Below are 19,567 nucleotides of genomic sequence, written 5' to 3'. Positions count from 1 at the left end.
TACATAAACAAAACAACACAAAAACAATGCAGAATTTCAAACAAGGTGGTAGGAAACTAACAGTGGTTGCTGTATTACATGTTGTTATCTTCAAATTAGTTACTCAGATAAACAAATATAGGCATGTAAGATTGATCAAACAATTAAACATTAATTGTTCCTTTCAATAAAACAATAGAAATTAGCAGTACAATTATCTTAGCTATTGCGTGTTTTTGTGTGTTTGTGTCTTACTTTTTTCTTTATTTTCTGTTTTCCTTCATCCCAGTTGTTCTATTCTTTTGAGCAGTTTCTTTCCCTCTCACAGTATCTATTGTACCTTTCAGATTTTATTTGCTTTTTTGGTTTTTTACACTAGGGAGACAATACAATGTTTATACATGTGAGTTTGATTTAATTCACTTAGGAGTGTTGTCTCTAGTTGCACCCATTTACCTATAAAAGCCTCAATTTTATCTTTATAGCTGAGTAATATTCCATTTTATAAAAATACCACAACTTTTTTATCCATTCCTCAGTTGATGAGCATTTGGGTTGTTTCCAAGATTTAGCCAAGAAAAACTGCACTGCTATAAACATGGGTATGCATATATTGCTATGGTATGATGTTTTCAATTCTGGAAAAATACCCAAAAGGGGAATAGTTGGGTAAAATGGGACCTGTAATCCTACTTTACTGAGGAATCTCCAAACTGATTACCACAGGGTTGTATAAGTCTACACTCCCACCAACCATGGAGAAAGTTTCCTTTTTCCTCACAGCCTCTCCAGCATTTGTTACTGGTTGATTTCTTGATGATAGGCATACTTTCTGGGATGAGATGGAATCTCAGCATTGTTTTAATTTGCATTTCTCAAATGACTAATGATGTTGAAGATGTTTTTCATGTATTTACTTGGCCTCTGTATTTCTTTATCTGAGAAGTGTGTATTTATTTCAGATACCCATTTTTGGATTGGCTCTTTGAATTTAATTTTTTAAATTCTTTATACATTCTAGATAGAAGTCCTTTGTCTGAGGGAGAGTTGGCTAAAATTTTTTCCAATTAGTGGGTTTTCTTTTTACTTTGTTGGTGATTTTTTTTTCTGTCTTTTTGAGACAGGGTCTCACTATGCAGTTCAGGCTAGCCTTGAGCTCATTTTGTAGCCCAGGCTGGTCTCCAACTCACAATGATCCTCCTGCATCAGCCTCCCGAGTGCTGGGATTACAGGTGTGTGCCATCATACCTGGCATGCTAATTTCTCTTGATGTGCAAAAACTTTTCAATGAGATGAGACCCCAGTTGTTCATTCTTTGAAATATTTTCCATGCAGTCTGGTTTTTGTTCATGAATCTCTGCCTACCCCTATATCGTCAAGATTTGTACCTACTTTCTCTTCCAGTAGATTTAGTGTTTCTGTTTTAATATTTAGATCTTTAATCCATTTTAACTTTAGTTTGCTACATGGTGATAGACATGGGTCTAGTTTTAGTCTTTGGCGTGAGATGAGCCAGTTTTTCCAGCACCATTTATTAAAGAGGCTATCTTCCTTGCAGTGAACCTGTTTGGGTCCTTTGTCAAAGATAAAGTGGCTGAGTATGTTTGTAGTTGTGTCTGCATCTTCTAATCTGTTCCATTGATCCTCAGGCCTGTTTTTTTTTCCTGTACCATGCTTATTTTATCACAGTAGCTTTATAGTATAATTTCAAGTCAGGGATTGTGATGCCTCCTGCCTTGCCTTTATTTTCCAGTTGTTTTTGCTATTCTGGGTCTCCTCTGGCTCCTGATGAATTTTAGGAATATTTTCTCTAGATCTGTAAGGTATACTAATGGTATTTTTATTGGGATTGTCTTGAACCTGTATAACAATTTTGGGAGTATGGCCATTTTTATGAAGTTGGTTCTTCCTACCCATGAGCACTGAATGTCTTTCCATTTTCTGAAATTCTCATCATCTCTTTTTTCAAAGTAGTGTAATTTTCACTCCATAGATCTTTTACTTCCTTTGTTACATTGATTCCTAAGTATTTAATTTTTTTGGATGCTGTTGTGAAGGGTTTTCCCTATTTTCTCTCTCAGTGTGTTTGTTATTTATATATAGGAATGCTATTGCTCTTTGAGTGTTGACTTTTTTTTTTTAGTTCCAGGAATCAAACTCACGACCTCGTGTTTGCTGGGCAGGCGCTGTGCCACTGAGCTACATCCCTGGCCCTGAGTGTTGACTTTGTATCCAGCTATGCTACTGAATTTATTAATTCTAGGAGTTTTTGGTGGAGTTTTTGGGGTCTTACATGTAGAGTATCATGTCATCTGTGACTAATGATAAGTTCACCTCTTCCTAAAAAAAAAAAAATTTCAATCACTTCAATACACCCACGGAACAAGAATATGTAGTCTTCATTTCCCCTGGACTTACTGCTCAATTATACCTCAGTGTCACAGCAGCGCTGTGTTCCTGACACAGTGCTTCCATCTTATCTTATCCTTTGTACTGACCTGAAGCCGACCTAAGAGTCCTTTCCTCTTCTGAATTTGAATCATGCTTTAATGTGGTCTTTCTTGCTTTATGTCCTTTCTCCTACTGTAAGAGTGTTGTAATGCTTCTTGGTTGTATTGGGTAGCATGGGGATAAGATTTTAATTGGTTATTCTTGAATTGCTTTTACAAAAAACCAATTTTATAGTTTTTAAATTAAACAAAAACATTTCACTTCTTCCTTTCCTATCCTTATTCCTTTTATTTCTCTCTCTTGTCTAATTGCTCTGGCTAATGTTTCCAGAACTATGTTGAATAGGAGTGGTAATAGTGAACATCCTTGTCCTGTTCCTGGTTTTAAAGTGAAGGCTTTCAGTTTTTGTCCATTTAGTATGATATTGGCTGTTGGTTGGTCATAGATGGCTTTGATCGGATTGAGGTAAAGACCATCTGTTCCAATTTTCTGTAGGGTTTTTATCATGAATAAGTGTTGGACTTTATCAAAAGCTTTTTCTGCATCTATTGAGATGATCATGTGGTTTTTGTCTTTGGCTCCCTTGATATGGTATATTACATTTATTGATTTGCATATATTGAATCATCCCTGCATCCCTTGGATGAATCCCAGTTAGTGATGGTGTACAATCTTGTTGATGATTTGCTGCATTCTGTTTGCTAGTATTTTGCTGAATATTTTTGTGTTTATGTTTATTAGAGAGATTGGCCTATAGTTCTGTTTTTTAGTTGGTTAGTTCTCTGGTTTTGGTATCAGGGTAATACTTGCCTCCAGAAATGAGTTAGGGAGAATTGCTTCCCTTTCAATTTCATTGAAGAGTTTGAGGAGTACTGACATTAAATCTTTTCTAAATTTCTTCTACAATTCATTTGCAAATCCATCAGGACCTGGACTTGTCTTCATTGGTACATTTTTAGTCACATTTTCAATTTTGTTAATTGATATTGGATTATTTTTATATCTTCTTGATTCGGCTTTGGTAATTAATATGTATCTAGGAATCTGTCCATTTCTTCTGTGTTTTCAATCCTATGAGAATAAAGATTTTTGAAGTAGGTATTGATGATCTTCTGAATTTCTGTAGGATCTATAGCGATTTCACCTTTTTCCACCCTTATTGCATGAATTTGAGTTTTTCTTTCTTTTTTGATAAGGGTGTCTAGGGGTTTATCAATTTTATTTGTTCTTTCAAAAACCAACTCTTTGAATCATTAATTCTTTGTATTGTTTTCTTTGTCTCAATTGCATTATTTTCTACCCTGGTCTTTATAATTTCCTCCCTTCTTTGGGCTTTGGGCTTAACTTGCTTTTCTGTTTTAGAAGTTTGAGGCTTAACATTAGGTTATTTATTTGTTCTCGTTCTGTTTTCCTGATGTGTGAGTTCACTGCTATAAATTTTCTCTGAGGACTGTTTTCATTGCGTTCTATAGATTTCAGTAAGTTATATGCACATTTTTGCTTGATTGTAGATATTGTTTAATTTCTTCTTCAATTTCATTTGTGACACATTGGTTGCTCAGGAGGCTGTTATTTAATTTCCATGTGTTTATGGAGTTTTTGTGATTCCTTTCATGATTTATTTCCAATTCCATTGAAGTCAGATAATATGTGTGGGATAATTTCATTTCCTTTGCATTTACTTAATCATGTTTTATGGCCTAGCATGTGGTCTATTTTAGACAGTGTCCTGTGTGCAGCCAAGAAGAATGTGTATTCTGATGTTGTGGGTGGCACACTCTGTAAACGTCTACTAAGTCCATTTGTTCACAAGTTTCGTTCAGTTCTGTTATTTCTTTGCCTAGTTGATCTATGTGTTTGTATATAGGAATGCTATTGCTCTTTGAGTGTTGACTTCTTTTTTTTTTTCAATTGGGTGTCAATTGGGTGTCAATTGGATATTAAGGTCCCCCATTACAATTGTGTTGTTAGTTTTTTTTTTTTTATGTCTATTAAGATTTGCCTTATATAATTTTGTGCCCCTATATTTGGTGTGCACATATTTATGATTGTTATCTCTTTATCTTGAAGTTTTCCCCTGACAAGTAGGTAGTGACTGTCTTTATCTCTTTGGATCACTCTTGATTTGAAGTTCACTTTGTCTGCAAACAGGATAGCTATCCCTGCTTTTTCTGGGTTCCTGCTGCATGGAAAATTGTTTTCCATTCTTTGACTTTCAGTCTATGAATTTCCTTTTGAGTTAAATGTCTTTGTTGTAGAGAGCATATTGTTGGATTTTTGTTTCTTGATCCACTCCGCAAGCCCACTTCTTTTGATTGGTGAATTGAAGTAGTTTACATTAATGGTTGTAGCTGATATCTATTGGATTATCTTTGTCATGTTATTTTCCTGCTATTGGTTCCCTACTTTTTTTCTCTGTTTAATTGCTTACCTTCCTTGGTGATTCCTCTGTATTGTTCTAGAAACTGTGGTTGTTTTTATCTCTTTCTAGAATATATTTTAGTAGTCTTTGTACTATTGGTTTTGTGCTCATGAATTTCTTCAGTTCTTTGTCATGGAAATATTTTATTTCTCCATTAATTTTGATAGGTAGTTTTGCAGGGTATATCAGTCTGGGTTGGAAGTTATTTTGTTTTACGACCTGAAATATTTCACTCTAAGCTCTTCTTGACTAGATGGTTTCTTGACTAGAAATCTGCTGTGACTCTGATGGGCATTCCTTTATAGGTGATCTGTTTCTTTTATGTAACAGCTTTTACTATGCTGTTTTCATGTTGAATTTCTTTGATCTTGATCACTACATGTCTGGGTGTAGATTTATTTTGGTTATGGCTAATTGAAGTTCTATATGCCTTCCTTACTGGTTGTCAGATGCTTTTGCCATGCTTGGGAAATTTTCTGCTATTACTTCTTCAAATAATCTTTTTATGCCATTTGTGTTGTCTCCTGTTGTTTTGTTGACAGCTATCAGTGTTACATTTTTTTTTCCTTTGCATTATTGTGCAGCTGTGGAATTGTTACTTCCTGGTTCCTTGTTATTTTTGAGATATTTCCCTTTAGGATCATTAGCGGCAATGCTGTCTTCAAGGTCTGAAAGTCTATCTTCAGTTTCATTTGAACAGTTTTGCCAGGTTTTGATGAAAGTTTTAATTTTCTGGATATATCTTTGAATCTGTTTCATGCATTCTAATTCTTTCCTATATTGTTCATTCAAAGTTTCTATGATTTTTCTATTCTTCTCTTTTTTTTTTAATCTATGTTTCCTTTAAATGTGCTGAGCAATGCTTTCATTATTGTTGTCATTTCTTTTTTTACCTGAGAGGTTATTTATGACCTGTTTTCTTCTATGGCCTGATGCTATCAGTTGCTATCAGTTGAGAAATTTCAGGTGTGTGCCCTCTGTGTTCTCCTATGTTGATGTCTCCTGGACCTGTTCTTGGTGGGGTGGAGTTCTGAGATTGCATTTTGCTCCTTTGTCTTGTCATTTTTGATGCAGGAGGTGGAGCATTGAGTCTCCACCCTTCCAGGATAGCTCACTGAATGTCCCAATTGTTCCTGAGTTTCCTTGATGTCAGGTTTGCCCTCTGATGGTGGCAGGAGGTGGAGCACCGAGTCCAGCATCTCTCAGCCACCTCACAGAGCATCCCTGGCTTTTCTGGAAGTCAGAATTGCCACATGATGGTGGTGTGAGGCAGGCCACTGGGTCTGGCCTCTCCTAGCAGCTCATAGAGTGTCCTTGGCATTCCCCGGGGTCAGACTTACCCCATAATGGCAGTGGAAGGTGGGGTTCCAGGTCCAGCCTCTCCCAGGAAGTTCATGTAGCATACCTAGGTCTCCCCAGGCTCAGACATACCCTGCAATGGCAGCATTAGGAGTGGCACTGGGTCTGGGCTCTCCCAGGCAGTTAACGGAATGCACCTGGTTTTCACAGGGTTCACATACACCCTGTGAATCCATTGCTTTTAAACTTAGCTTCACACAAAGTTTTAGAGTATGGATAAACCACAGACAAATTATTTACCTGAAGATGACATGTGTTGAGGACCACCTGGAGAACTGTCCTTGAAGGAAGAGCAGTTATCTGCATTTTGGCTAACCCTGGCATGTACTGATACATACAGAGCTGGCTAGGACTTTTCTTATCCCCTTAACTGGCTTTAAGCAATGCAGTATGGTCCAGCCAAGGTGCTAATGTGTAGTCTTTGAAGCAAGGCAACAGAGCAGTGTTTCTCTGCTCCTGTAGCTCACAAAAAGCAATTGTGAGTCAGGATGGGGTGGAGAGCTGTGCTCCATGCTGTTGGCCTTGATTGAGCCTCAAGATAAGAGGTTATGACTTCCCAGCATATAAAAAGTTACACACCAGAGCTGAAGCACCACCCTCAAAATATTAGCTACTACCTCAATTGTGTTATGCAGGTTACTCTTTCTTCATACCCTTCTCTCTGCATATTGCAGAGGTGATTTCAGGCCTCCTATGCTTCCTAGCTCATGGTGCTCACATACTTCCCACCATTTTCACAGTCATTCATACTCAAGCCACTCCTTTCTTCACAGTTAATAAGACATGGGTTTGGCCCTGGGTTGAGGCCTTTGTCCCTGTTAGCAATCATCATAACTGGACCTAGGACCCCTTGGCTCCCGATAACTACAAATATGCCTTAGTGTCTTTATTCTCTCCATGGGTTGCTCTGGAAGTGGTAGATTGGAATTAACTCATTAGAATTCCAATAACTTTTCCATGGTATTATAAATATAAATTTTCTGGGCTTCAATGAGGCCTTGGAAGGCTCTCTATGGACATGAATGGTCTGTGGTTCAATTCCCAGTATACTCCTCATTTCTAACAGAAAGTTCTTGATGTAGTCTTACTTGGCCTCATTCTTATTAGCATTCTGATCTACACTTGGGACAGTATGGCCCATTAATCTCTACTTAACAGTATTTTAGGCTTTCTCTAGAAAGCTTTTGCAAAATTTTCCCACCTCCTCTTGCAAGCCAGTTCAAAGGTTTTTTTTTTTTTTTTTTTTTTTTTTCTGGTACCAGGAACCAAACTCACTACCTTGCATTTGCCAGGCAGGCACTGTGCCGCTGAGCTAAATCCCCAGCTCCTGGTTCAAAGGTTTTTGAATCACAATGTCAAGCATGTTCACAGCACCTAACTCACTTCTTTGGTATCAGTTTTCTGTATTGGTCAGCTTTCCGTGGCTGGGGAAAATATCTGGCATATACAGTTTAAAAGATAAAGGGTTTATTTTGGCTCACAGTTTCAGATATTTCACTCTATAATCAGCCAACTTGGCTGAACTGGCTTGCAAGAGGAGGTGGGAATATTTTGCAAAAGCTATATAGAGAAAGCCTAAAATACTGTTAAGTAGAGATTAATGGCCCATACTGTCCCAAGTGTAGAGCAGAATGCTAATAAGCAAAAATATTGTGGTGAAAGCATGGTAGAGGAAAGCTGCTTATGGCATCTGGGAAGCAAAGAGCAGAGGAATAACCTGAAAGGTAGGGATCAGGGACCAGGAAAAGTCCCCAAGTCACACCCTCATGACCCAGATGCCTCCAGAAGTATGCTTTACTAATCTCCCACTTGCCTCTCAAGACAAACTGGCAATCAAGATTAACTCTCACATGTATTTTTTTTTTTAACTCTCACATGTATTTAGTCTGCATTCTTTTTATTCATTCATACATTTATGAACATTTATGTTGATTCTTTATCTTAGCTATTGTGAATAATGCTGTAACAGACACAAGAGAAGAGATATTTCTTTGAAACCTCTTATTTCAATCCTTTTAGCTATATATTCAAGAGTGGGATTACTGGATCATAGGATAGTTCTATTTTTAATTTTTAAGGGCTTTTTATACGTTTTCCATAATTGCATAATTTTCCATTATCACAAACAGTGTGTAAAAGTTTAAATTTCCCCATATCCTTGCCAATACCTTTGTTTTCTAACAGATGTGAGGTAATATATCTTGGTAGTGTTAATTATAATTCTCATGATTGGTGATGATGAAAACTTTATCTGGTGGCCATGTATGTAACTTTTTGGGAAATATTTATTCAAGTCTTTTGCCCATGTTTAAAACAGGTTATTTATTTTTTTGCTAGTAATCTCTTAACAGATATGTGCTTTTCAATATTTTTCCCTTCTGACAGGTTGCATATTCACATGTTTCCTTTGTTGTATGTAGGCCCTTTAGTTTGATGCAGGCTCACTTGTCTTTTTACTTTTGTTACCTGTACTTTCAGTGTCATAGCCAAAAATCATTGTCAAGATTAATGTCCAGAAGATATCCCCCTGGAACTTTTTTAGGAGTTCTAGGCTTATTTTTTCTACTTATTTTCACAGTGTTGGCTATAGACTTCAGATTTGTGCCTCTTTTCCCAAATTCACAGGTTGGAATGACAGCCCTCAATGGGATATTATTAGGTAATTAATAATAATAATAATAATGGAAAGTAATTAGGTTTGGGTGAGATCATGGGGGTGGACTACTCACTCCTCTTATAAGGGGAGAAAGATCTATTTCCCAAAATAGTCTTCCTTCTATAGGACTAGATCTCATTCTTCTACCATAGATATAATGAGAAGATGGCTTTGTGTAAACTAGGAAAAAGCTTCTCAGCAGATACTGAATTTATAGTTTCCTTGATCTTAGACTTTCCAGCCTTTGGCTCTTATGAGAATAAATATTTGTTGTGTACACCACCTAGCCTCTGATATTCTCTTATAGTATCCTAAATTGACTTGGCACTTTAATGAAGATAGTGTTGAATCTGTCCATGGCTTTGGATAGTGTGACATTTTAAAAAATGTTGTATTCCGATCCATGACAATGGAAAGCTTTTCCATGCATTTCTGTCTTCCTTAATTTTATCATGATTTTGTCGTTTTTAGTTTATAAGCTCTTCATCTCTGTGAATACTTAAGTTTATTTTTAAGTACATATTTTAGTCTTTTTAATGAAAGTCTAAATGAGATATATTATGAGCAGCGAGCAAGTGAAGATGGGTGTTTTCTGTGGAGTCGATTTGATTTGAATTTTTGGTTCACAAGCTGAAGCTGTCATTTTTTTTTAATAGAGCATGTTCTCGGGAAATGAGCAAACCCAGGAAAGTACATTCTTTTGGAAATTCTAACTCACTGGATCCACTATCATGTCATGGGCTTTATTCACAGACTCATCCTCTTCTCTTTTTCTCCAACCCATGAAAAGAGAACAAAAGATCACGTGAAACAATCCGTTTCTAGGTTTCTTTTTTCCTTTTTATTCTTAGTCAGCCAATACCATCAGAGCACCGTTTTAACACACATCAATCTTTCGTGAGGCAGGGGTTTTTAGTTGAAATCTTTAAAATAGTTTGTATGAGAAAGAGGTGTGAATGCTCAGAGTATTATGTAGAACACCCTTCAAATGCACAGAAATCTTTGTTATTGTCCTCTAGGATTAGACTTAATGGAGCCAAGAGACATTCAGAATAGCAGGGGTTTCTCTGGATTAACTGGGGGGGGGGGCGTTGGTTGTCTTTACTGTCTGGACATGGTTTACAACCTGAAAGCGATGTTGCTATACTAGAGGAGTCAGAATGCTGTAAATACTCTGTGCATCCGCAAAGGCATTTAGGACACGTTTCACTTATAAGAAAATCAGGAAAACAGCCACAAGCAAAACAAGAAAGCTAAACAGTTTAAGCAAATTTTCAGAGAGAAATGGGGATTCTTGTACAGTTCGGGTTTTGGTGACCTTGAATGCTCGGTCCCACTGTGTCATGATGGCCTTTCTGGCTCCTTCCCATTTTCCTGTGCCAGCCAAGCGGAACTGGTATGGTGAGCACGGGCCAAAGATGATGGTCAAAACCAGACGTGGGTCGGTCAGCAGCATAGAGAGAAGATTGGGTTTTGCGTTGATAGAGGTCAGGAGTTCATCTACGTATGGGATATAATCTGCTTGTAAAGCCCTGCAGTAGTGTAAGCCATACCTTTATAAAAAGAAGATGGGGGGATACAGAAAGATAAAATTATTATTATTATTTTTTTTTTTTTTGGTTTTTCTCCGGTACCAGGAACCGAACTCATGACGTTGCGCTTGCCAGGCAGGCGCTTTGCCGCTGAGCTAAATCCCCAGCCCGATAAAATTATTATAATCTTACAGCAAGTAAAGATAATCTCTGAATATTGGTCCACAGCAAATAATTGCTGCTGTAAAATTTGAAATGGTTCCTGTCTTCTCCCCTGTATGCCCACAGTATATCTAATGATAGCTATGGTCTCATACCATTTCTTAAAGTCAGTCATTGTCGCACTTGTATAATACAGAGAGTTACAGAATTCCCCAGAGTAGAATTCTTGCTAATGCTGTTATCAGGCCCTGGAGTCATCCACTGAGCAATGTGACAAGAAGCTTCAGTTACCTATAATACTAGAGTTCTTTAACAGACTATGGTATAGGTAGAGAACAGACATCTTAAATCCTTCTATTGTCTTGGAATTTGCACTTTGACAAAGGTCAATCAATACTTGACGTTTGGGGATGTAGCATCACAAAGATGTAATGCCATTTTCCCTAAATGCAGTGATTTTAGAACTTTTCCTTCTGCCACAGAACCCTTTCATTTTTCACATAAAAATTTCCATTGAAACCTAGAACAGACAGACAATAAAAGAGATAAAATCTGAAATAGTTTGGTGGATTGGTGGGTCGTCTCCCTTTGCTTGTTTCTGACCCTTGAGTGGTAGCCACAGAACAGAGTACAAGGTGAAACCTGTTCTCTGGAGAAGAGACCAACACATCTATTTTTCAAAAAGCCATGCTATGGGCTTGGAGGGCCATATTAGAGTCTCTGTGACTACTACTCAGCTCTACTGTGGTAACATGAAAGCAGCCATTGATGATATATGAAGGGTGGGTATGCATGCATTGAAACAATTTTATGGCTAAAGTGGTTTGAATTTCATACAATACTCACATATTACACAATCTTAGTTTTGTCTTACAACTGTATGGAAATGAAAAGCAAAACCCAGGTGGATGGATTTGGTTCACAAACCACTGCAGGCTGACACCTGCTCGAGAGCAGCAGCCCGCATGACAGCAATAGAGCTGATACAGACCTGCTGAATGAATGAATCAACAGACACTTCTAGCACACAGAGCTGTTTGGCTGAGGATTGTGGATAAAGTATGGAATAATCTACTTGGTAGATGGGAGTTAGTTATACTTGGTCTGGCTTCCAAACTCTGTGTGATGTTAGATAACCATCTTTTTTTCTTTTCCTTTTTCCTGTAAGGAAAGAGGCTGTCCTTTTTTCCTTCTAAGTCTCAGAGGCTTCCCTTTTCTACAGCATAACTCTCATCCTCCTGCTGTTGTTTGACAATTTCAGTTATAACTCAAAAAGAATACCTAGTGAGTTCACTCACCCATTGTGCTTATTTTTTTTCCTTTCGTTGACTTCTTTTATCATGACATGTGGTGGTGGTAATGCGGTAACACCTATAAAATAAGAAACAGAAAATGTAATTTAAATTTAGGTCTAGGTGTTTACTTATGGATAAAACGTTTTAATTCCACTAATTTTTCATTTCTGGTACCCTGAGCCAGCTGGTGGTATGCTCCTGGTATTAGTACTACCAACTAAAGAGATAGATATGTGGTCATGTCTCTTGTTATTTGATATGGCAGAATCATACAACTGGTTTGACTCAGTTTAGTCACTCAGTTGATTGAACTTTTAAATTTTAGATGAACTGTTTGACTCAATCAAAATAACAGGAAGACACAACTTACAATTTTTGATCCCTGATTTACCATTGCTACTGGTGATAGTCCAAGTCATTATGGCAGAATAACTCTAATTCAGTGAACTCAGTGTATAATAGAATGGATCCTGTTTTTAAAGGCTTTTGTTAAATAGGAGCTAAGTAATAGTTTCAACATTTCTAGTATCCAAAGTCACATGGCAAAACAAAACCATACACCCTGCTATTTCTCATTTACTAACCTTTCAGGACTTGAACAACCCAGCGAGCTTGTGTTTCTCCTGTAGGTAGTATGGAGCCCAAGGGTTTGATGAGGCCAATAACAGCTAGGGTTGGTTTTTGCAGATGTGCAGGAAAGATATACTTGTACAATGATGCCTGGTCATCTTCAACTTTCACCACCGATTCATCAAGAAAGGGGAAAGCAAAGGTATATCCAGTGGCAAAAACAATGACATCAATGGGTTCTTCCTTTGGGCTGTTGTTAAATATGACAGAATTTTCCTTCACTTCCTTTATTTTGGGCTTGATCAACACTTTCCCAGTGATGATACGGCCCGGGAGCTCATCATTTATCACAGGTTCTCTCAGATGAATCCTAACAAAAACAAGGATCGGGAAGAAATCTGCAGGTGAAAAACACAGCCAGCCCCCCTCTCTTCTTTCCTTTCTCTCTCCATTTTAAGGCTCTCCCTTTGGCTGGATAAGAGGTGCCTGTTTGGGGAGATGTTACCTCTGAGAGAAGGACTCATAATGTCCAAGGATTATAAAATATGCCTACTATTTATTAGAGTTGGGAAGATCTCAAAAGAACTTTCTTTAGCTTCTGTTTGTTTTGCTGATGTTTAGTTATCACTGTCATTCTAGAGCTAGCTCAAGTTTGAAGGGCTACAAGGACAAGCAGGGACTTCCATATGAGAGCTGTTGGATGCTCTATCCAGATCTTCCTCTTAGAAAACAATTATTTAAGTAACAAGAACAGACTCATCTTTTTCAGGCTGTGTACTTGGAATCATAAGATGAACACTGTGTGAGTTGATTTTCTATAAGCTGAGCCATGTTTGGCTTATGGATATCCAGGACAGACAGTGTGGTACAAAAGAAATAGAACTAATGTGGGAAGTACTAAGAATGGTTCTTTTCTAGTTGTGTATTTCAATTTAACAGAGCTTGAGCAAGTCATATGGTCCCTGTGGGCTTTCTTCTGCTCATATATAAAATAAGGATAGTAACACCTTGCCATCTTTAGGTCACTGGGTAGAATGAAAGAGCATGTGATAGTATATATGTAGGAACATTAGAAATGGTAAAGGACTAACTACATCAGAAGGAGAGAAGAAGGTTTATAATACTTTAGTCCTGTGAGACACCATTGAGGAGAAATAAAATTTATGGTAGAAAGAACTATAGTAGGAAGAGTCAAAGCCCCCCGAGAAGCCTTGAGAAGGGAGAAGAGAAGAAATAAGAAAAAAAAAATGAACACAATAAAAAGAGGAGAGTGTCAAGTAGAAGGCAGAAGTACATGTGATGAGGGGGAGAGTGTGTGCCCATGGTGATGGCGTGGACCACTGACACACGTGGGGGTCCAGAGTGAAATTTTGAGGGAGAACAGACACAATCTCTGTGCTGTAGTGTTACCTGGTAATGGAATTTCACTATAGAGACTCAGTGAATAAAAAGTATAACCTCTGGTTCTTGATAATGGGCTAAGTCATAGGTTGTCATTAAAGGGACAGACTGAACTTAGGATCATCTTGACCAAGGTAAGAAGAAAGACGAAAGGACAACTATAGGATTCAAACTTTCTAGGACAGTGAAACAATGCAAGTGTGTTGTTTTTGTCAACAAAATCATAAGCAAATTAGCTGCTTTTCTTTGCTGCAACTGAGGCCGAAGTAACTCATCAAGGTCACAGAGATTTCTCACTACTAAATGAGCTTGGGCAAGTGATTAACTTTGGCTAAGTCTCATTTATCCTACAATGAAAGGGGGATTATACCTAATAATATTTACCCTAAAGAGCTAAATACATAAATTCATTTACTGAGCACTTAAGAACAGCTAGATATTATTATCACCAGTAATACTGCATTACAAGAGGTACTGAAGACCGCCTCCATCCACAATAACCTAGCATGTGGAATTTGCAAAGCTGCCGGAGCCTTAAACAAGCTAAGCAGCCCATTTTTGTGGACTTGCGTCCAGCTGTGATGAGCCTATGTGTGTTAAGTTAGTGGAGGCCCTTTGTGCTGATCACCAAATCAACCCAATTAAGGCTGATGACACCAGGAAACCGGGGGAATGGGTAGGTCTTTGTAAGACGGACTAAGAGGGGAAACCGGCTAAAGTGGTTGGTTGCAGTTGTGTGGTGGTTAAGGACTACAGCAAAGAATCTTGGGCCCAGGATGTCATCACAGAATGCTTGAAATGCAAGAAATGAATGAATAAAAATTTTGACTCACGTTAAAAAAATATGGGAAATTTTAAACCTCTATACATATTGCCATAATAGCGCATGGCTTGTGTGGCACTGGAAAGATTCCGCTTCCGCCTCCCTAAGAGCCTGTGGTGTACACGCCACACTTACTTGTCTTCAGGTTCTAAGCCATAATTTGCATGATTGAACCAGCTGTTCATCTTTTTTGCTATCAACCAAGACACAATTGGAGTTGGGAGAAAATTTCTGAATGCATTTTGAAATCGTGTCATGAACACCATGTCCCATGGGTACCCTGAGTCAAAGACTCGGCTGATCACCCACGCACCTCCAGTGGTGCTGAGGAACACCTGGAAGCAATCAAAGAGATTCAAGGAGAGTTAGGAATTGACAGGCACCCTCAAAATACAAGAAAGTCTAGGTTCTTTTAACTGCCATTTAAAAGTTAGTCTCTTGGGATAATAGTGTGAATATATAAAGTATTAAAAAGTTTTAGGACATATTAACAAGCCCTTATTTGGCAGGTTGGAGTTACTCTGGTAAGCCCTCTGGAGTTAAATTCTCATGTAAGTAGACAAATGTAGTTTTTTTGTTGTTATTGTTTTTGTTTTTCTAGTACCGGGAATTGAACTCAGCACCTTGAGACTGCCAGGCAGGCACTGTGCTGCTGAGCTATATCCCCAGCAGACAATGAACAGTTGAATGCAACTTTGTCAATTGTAACTGTAGCCAAGAAGAACAGGATGGGACAAAAATTTGGAGTTGTCTATGAAGATAATTTCCACACAAACCATTGGTTTAACTGGCGGTAAAATAGTAGTGCAATTAGTTTGGGTGTTTGCTTTTTCTTTTTCTTTTTTTTTTTTTTAACAGATGGCTTCTTCTAGTTGACACGGTTCACAAAAACTAATAGTTACATTGGTATCTATACAATAAGGAATTTCCTCTATAGTTGTTTGAAAAACAAAAGAATTTAGTCAACCATTCATTACCTTGCTGATACAAAACAGTTGACCTAATAGATTGATTTTTCTTCCACCAAACCGGGGCATGAAGGCCACATCCACAGTGCTAGTGTTTTTGTTTGACCTTGTGCCTTCATGAAATGGTTTACACAGCTCTGGAATGTGGTGACAGGGACTTCAGGTCCCTCATTGGTTCTGACATGAGCCGTGTGTGTTGATCTTGCCTTTCTGCATCTTGATGTCAAAGTAGATAGGATATTATGTTAGATATGTATTATATTTTAAGTCAAAGAGAGTTTGTTTGCTGATACAGAAGTAAAATGTATGCCAAGGCAGCATGTTTTCTTCCTTCTCCTCCTCTTTCTTTTTGTGGTATTGGATATTGAACCACTGGCCTCACACTGACCTGTATCCTCATCCATTTTTATATTTTATTTTATATCTTAAAAGGATCTCACTAAATTGCCCAGGCTGGCCTTAAATCTTCTTGCGTTAGCCTCTTGAATAGCCCTTGTACCTGGTGCCAAAGCATATTTTCTGATTGAAGAAATTTCCAAAAGATTAGAGCAGGAAAAAAAGCAATAATATGTCACCCACATGTGGCAGTCACAGTGGATGGACCTGTGTTAACCTTTAAAAAAAAGACTTAATGATTGATTCATTGATGGATAGATTCATTAATTGATTTCAAGACACTTGGCAACTGGGCTGCCTTCTCCTGAAGCGAGACAATAGAGCAGCTGAAACAGAAGCTAGCACAGATCCACCTACTGGGAATGCCACACGTGCCTGAGAACAGTTATTAGGGTTTCAACATGAAAGTATCCTGTGGGAATACTACAGAGTATTTGGAGGATTTGTTTGTTGGTGGATGTTCTGCATGAATTGTTGAAAGTGCAAGGATGGACTATAGGGAAAGGTGCCTGGATAAAGGGAAGAATTAGGAGCATAGGCTTTGAGTCAAAAAGACTAGGGTGTGAGGAATGGCTGCACCACTAACTAGTGGTATGGAGTTAGGTAGGTGACTTGACCTCTGTCAACCTTAGTTTCTGCATCTATGATCAGGGATACTGATAGCACTCACTTCAGGGCCTTGTTTTAATGATTAGTTGAAGCAATGCAGTGAAAAACATTTAGGGCAATGCTTGGCAAACAGTAATCTTAAAACTATTAACTCTTTCTATAGTTATTCTTTAGAAGACAAGGTGAAAGTCTCGTATGAGACCTGGCAATAAATCAGGAAAGAAAGGGCAAATGGCAGACCTAACCAAGGAAAAATGATCAGGATCTTCTGACCTATGGGACTGAGAAAGGAAGCGATGTCTTGTAGCTCTTATTTGATAGCCAGGAAGATGACAAAAATATGAAGTCAGAGAAGTTGGTTTTAGTGGAAAGACAATAACTGGAACTCACTGTAAAATTTATGAACACTCAGTGAAAAATACTTTAAAAATATGCTGTAGCTGGGTTCTGTGGTGTAGCAGGTCTGGACGTGTGGTTGGGTATGAAGGCCCTGGATTAAATCCCTAATGCCACCTGAAGGAAGTTTTGGGTGTTGGTATTTTTAATCTTTAACATTTATCATGGTGTCAAACAGCATTTACTTGAGACGTATAGCAAGATAAAGCTCTTCACTAAGTAGTATCAAGCATGGTACCTTTTTTGCCAGGTGGCTGGCCTCCACAGCAATGTCCGTGCCAGAATTCCCCATTCCAACCACAAGCACTCTCTTGTCCTTAAATATGTCTGGATGTTTGTACTCTCGGCTATGAAAGTACTGTCCTTTAAAGGTATTTATACCTATAGAAAAAACAAAGACAAATAGGGAATTTATAGAGTAAAAAATATTTTTTAGTTGATAATATCCTTTTGATACATGAGTTAGGTTATTTTTACCAATATACTTAAGTTTGAGGAAATCTAAAACACGAATACATGACTTTACAAAATGTAATTATGGGTAAAGATGGACAATAACTTCATCTCACTAAAAAAGCCTCTGGTTGTCTCATTAGATGATTAACTACTAAGTTAAAGTATCAGGGCGTAAAGTAATGTTAAGCAAAAGTGTAAGAAGTCACTATTATTTAAAGGTTGATAACGTCAGTGGGATGATAATATTCTACTTACTAATATTTGATTTATATATACCATAGTACTTTCATAAACTGGTAGGAAGAGCAATGACATTGAAGGGAAATGGAATCAGTGCCTCTGTTCAGAAGCCTTTTGGGAACATCTGCTATGTACCTGGCACTGTGTTAGATGATATGAGGGAGGGCCAGGGATATAGCTCATTGGCGTAAGCACCTGCCTGGCAAGCGCAAGGTCCCGAGTTCGATTTCCGATACCAAAAAAAAAAAAGAAAAAATAGATGATATGAGGGAAATAAAGTAAGTGAAACATGTTCCTTGTTTACAAAGATCCAAATGAGTTGGAGATGTTCACTGGTAATTTACCTTGGCACTGGCTGTAACTCAGGCTGAGGGATCCAGAGTTGGCAGAGAGAATAAAGGGTTATGTCCATGACACCAAGGTTATGTCTACTCGGCTAACTACCATTGATGTCTCATGCAGTTGGTGCCAAATCTCATTGAGACATCCAGTGCAAATGCAGAGTTTTTGAAAATTTTCAAAGCCGAGTTACACAATCAGAAGTAATGTGTGCTGAACAAAGAACCTTGTTTTTCTGAGATAAAGAAAAAGTGCTAAGGTATCTAGATCCTCGGGACAAATAGGTATGTGTGTGGGAAGTGGTCTTTATTTGGAACTGCTGGCTGCTCTTTAGCTCCGTCTGAATCATCAAAACTCTAGCATGAATCCTGGTTAAAACCTATGCATGATCCACAGCGTTCAGAATTTGGCAAGGATGCAATCAGGTTCAAATATTAACTCAGCACAGAAATCTAATATGAATCAAATAGCTGCTGAGAAAGCAGAGCTGGAAAAGCCTAAGGAGAATTCTAGAATTATCTGTAGATTTTCAGATTACCATAGATTCCCTCGTATTAGATTGCTTGGGGTCACAAGTGGACACCAGTGAGACTGTGTGTGTGGGTGAATTTCCTATGGACCAATATTTTGCCCTCTTACCTTGTAGGAGAATAGAGTAAGAATTCGTATTAGGGAACTGTGGTTGTTTTGAAAAGCACTAGAGTATATATAGCTAAGTGAACAAAAGTAATCATTTTGGGGAATTATGCATCTATTTTACCTGTGGTATTTATTTTTTTTAACGAAGACTTTTGGGTTCACTTTGGACTTGCTTTCAGAACTTGAAAAGCATGTTTTTTATATCTTGAGTAAATTTGAACTTTTGTCACAGTTTACAATGCCCCAAGGAGTATGTACGGTCTAAGCAAGTCTGCTGGAAGGCAGGGAGGTATGGTGCAATTGGCAGGACTTCAATTCAAGTCTAGAATCACAGAATCTTAGAGCTTAAAGAATCCCTGACAGTCATTTAGTCCGGGATTTAAGATTGGTAGTGCCTGGTAAATGGAAAGTAAAAAGGATGGTGAATTTAATAGAGCTTCCTGTGCTTGATTTGTGATGTGCACCACGGGGTAAAGTCATGCAAGCTCATCAATTTATGGTGGAAAAAAGAGGCTTAGCAAGGTGAAGGGGAGGGTGAAGAACACAGACTGTGTGCCTGAGCTGTGTGCCTTAGCTGTATACCTTCTGAATCACGTCATTCCACTCAAATTGAGTACATTGGTTTTGCTGCTTTCAGGATCCGCTTTATCCTAATTTGACATGACTTGGGGCACATCCAGGAGCATGGTAGGTATGAATTTATTGAACATGAGTGTTGGTATCCCTGAAGGTCATCTGCAGACCGATTGTTCTCTGGACTCTGCTTCTGTATTCTTAGTGCCTAGTGTCCTGCACTGTAGGTACTGAATAGGTGCAATCTCATCATCCCACGGAACTTCCTGAGTGTTCGGGATATCCCATATCAAGTGCTTCT

At 38.1% G+C, this 19,567-nt stretch overlaps 1 protein-coding gene and 1 pseudogene across 2 annotated transcripts in view; one reads left to right on the top strand and one right to left on the bottom strand.

The window, feature by feature from the left end:
- Window positions 1–9,685: 9,685 nt before the first annotated feature.
- Window positions 9,686–19,567, bottom strand: part of Fmo1 (flavin containing monooxygenase 1) — a 33,220-nt gene continuing 23,338 nt past the window's right edge. For both annotated transcript variants that reach the window (XM_005374832.2, XM_005374833.2), the window contains exons 5-9: window positions 17,258–17,400; window positions 14,786–14,985; window positions 12,441–12,796; window positions 11,860–11,932; window positions 9,686–10,420 (exon numbers count right to left, since the gene is read on the bottom strand). In XM_005374832.2, coding sequence (XP_005374889.1) covers window positions 10,078–10,420; window positions 11,860–11,932; window positions 12,441–12,796; window positions 14,786–14,985; window positions 17,258–17,400 — 1,115 coding nt within the window. In that variant the 3' untranslated portion in view covers window positions 9,686–10,077. The remainder of the gene's footprint in view (window positions 10,421–11,859; window positions 11,933–12,440; window positions 12,797–14,785; window positions 14,986–17,257; window positions 17,401–19,567) is intronic.
- On the top strand, window positions 14,131–14,775 carry LOC102009574 (annotated as a pseudogene).

Source organism: Chinchilla lanigera, unplaced genomic scaffold (assembly GCF_000276665.1).
Source record: "Chinchilla lanigera isolate Chin_1 unplaced genomic scaffold, ChiLan1.0 scaffold00005, whole genome shotgun sequence".
NCBI lineage: Eukaryota > Metazoa > Chordata > Mammalia > Rodentia > Chinchillidae > Chinchilla > Chinchilla lanigera.
The sequence above is the reverse complement of the archived record's forward strand: the minus strand, read 5'-3'. Positions and strand labels throughout refer to the sequence as shown.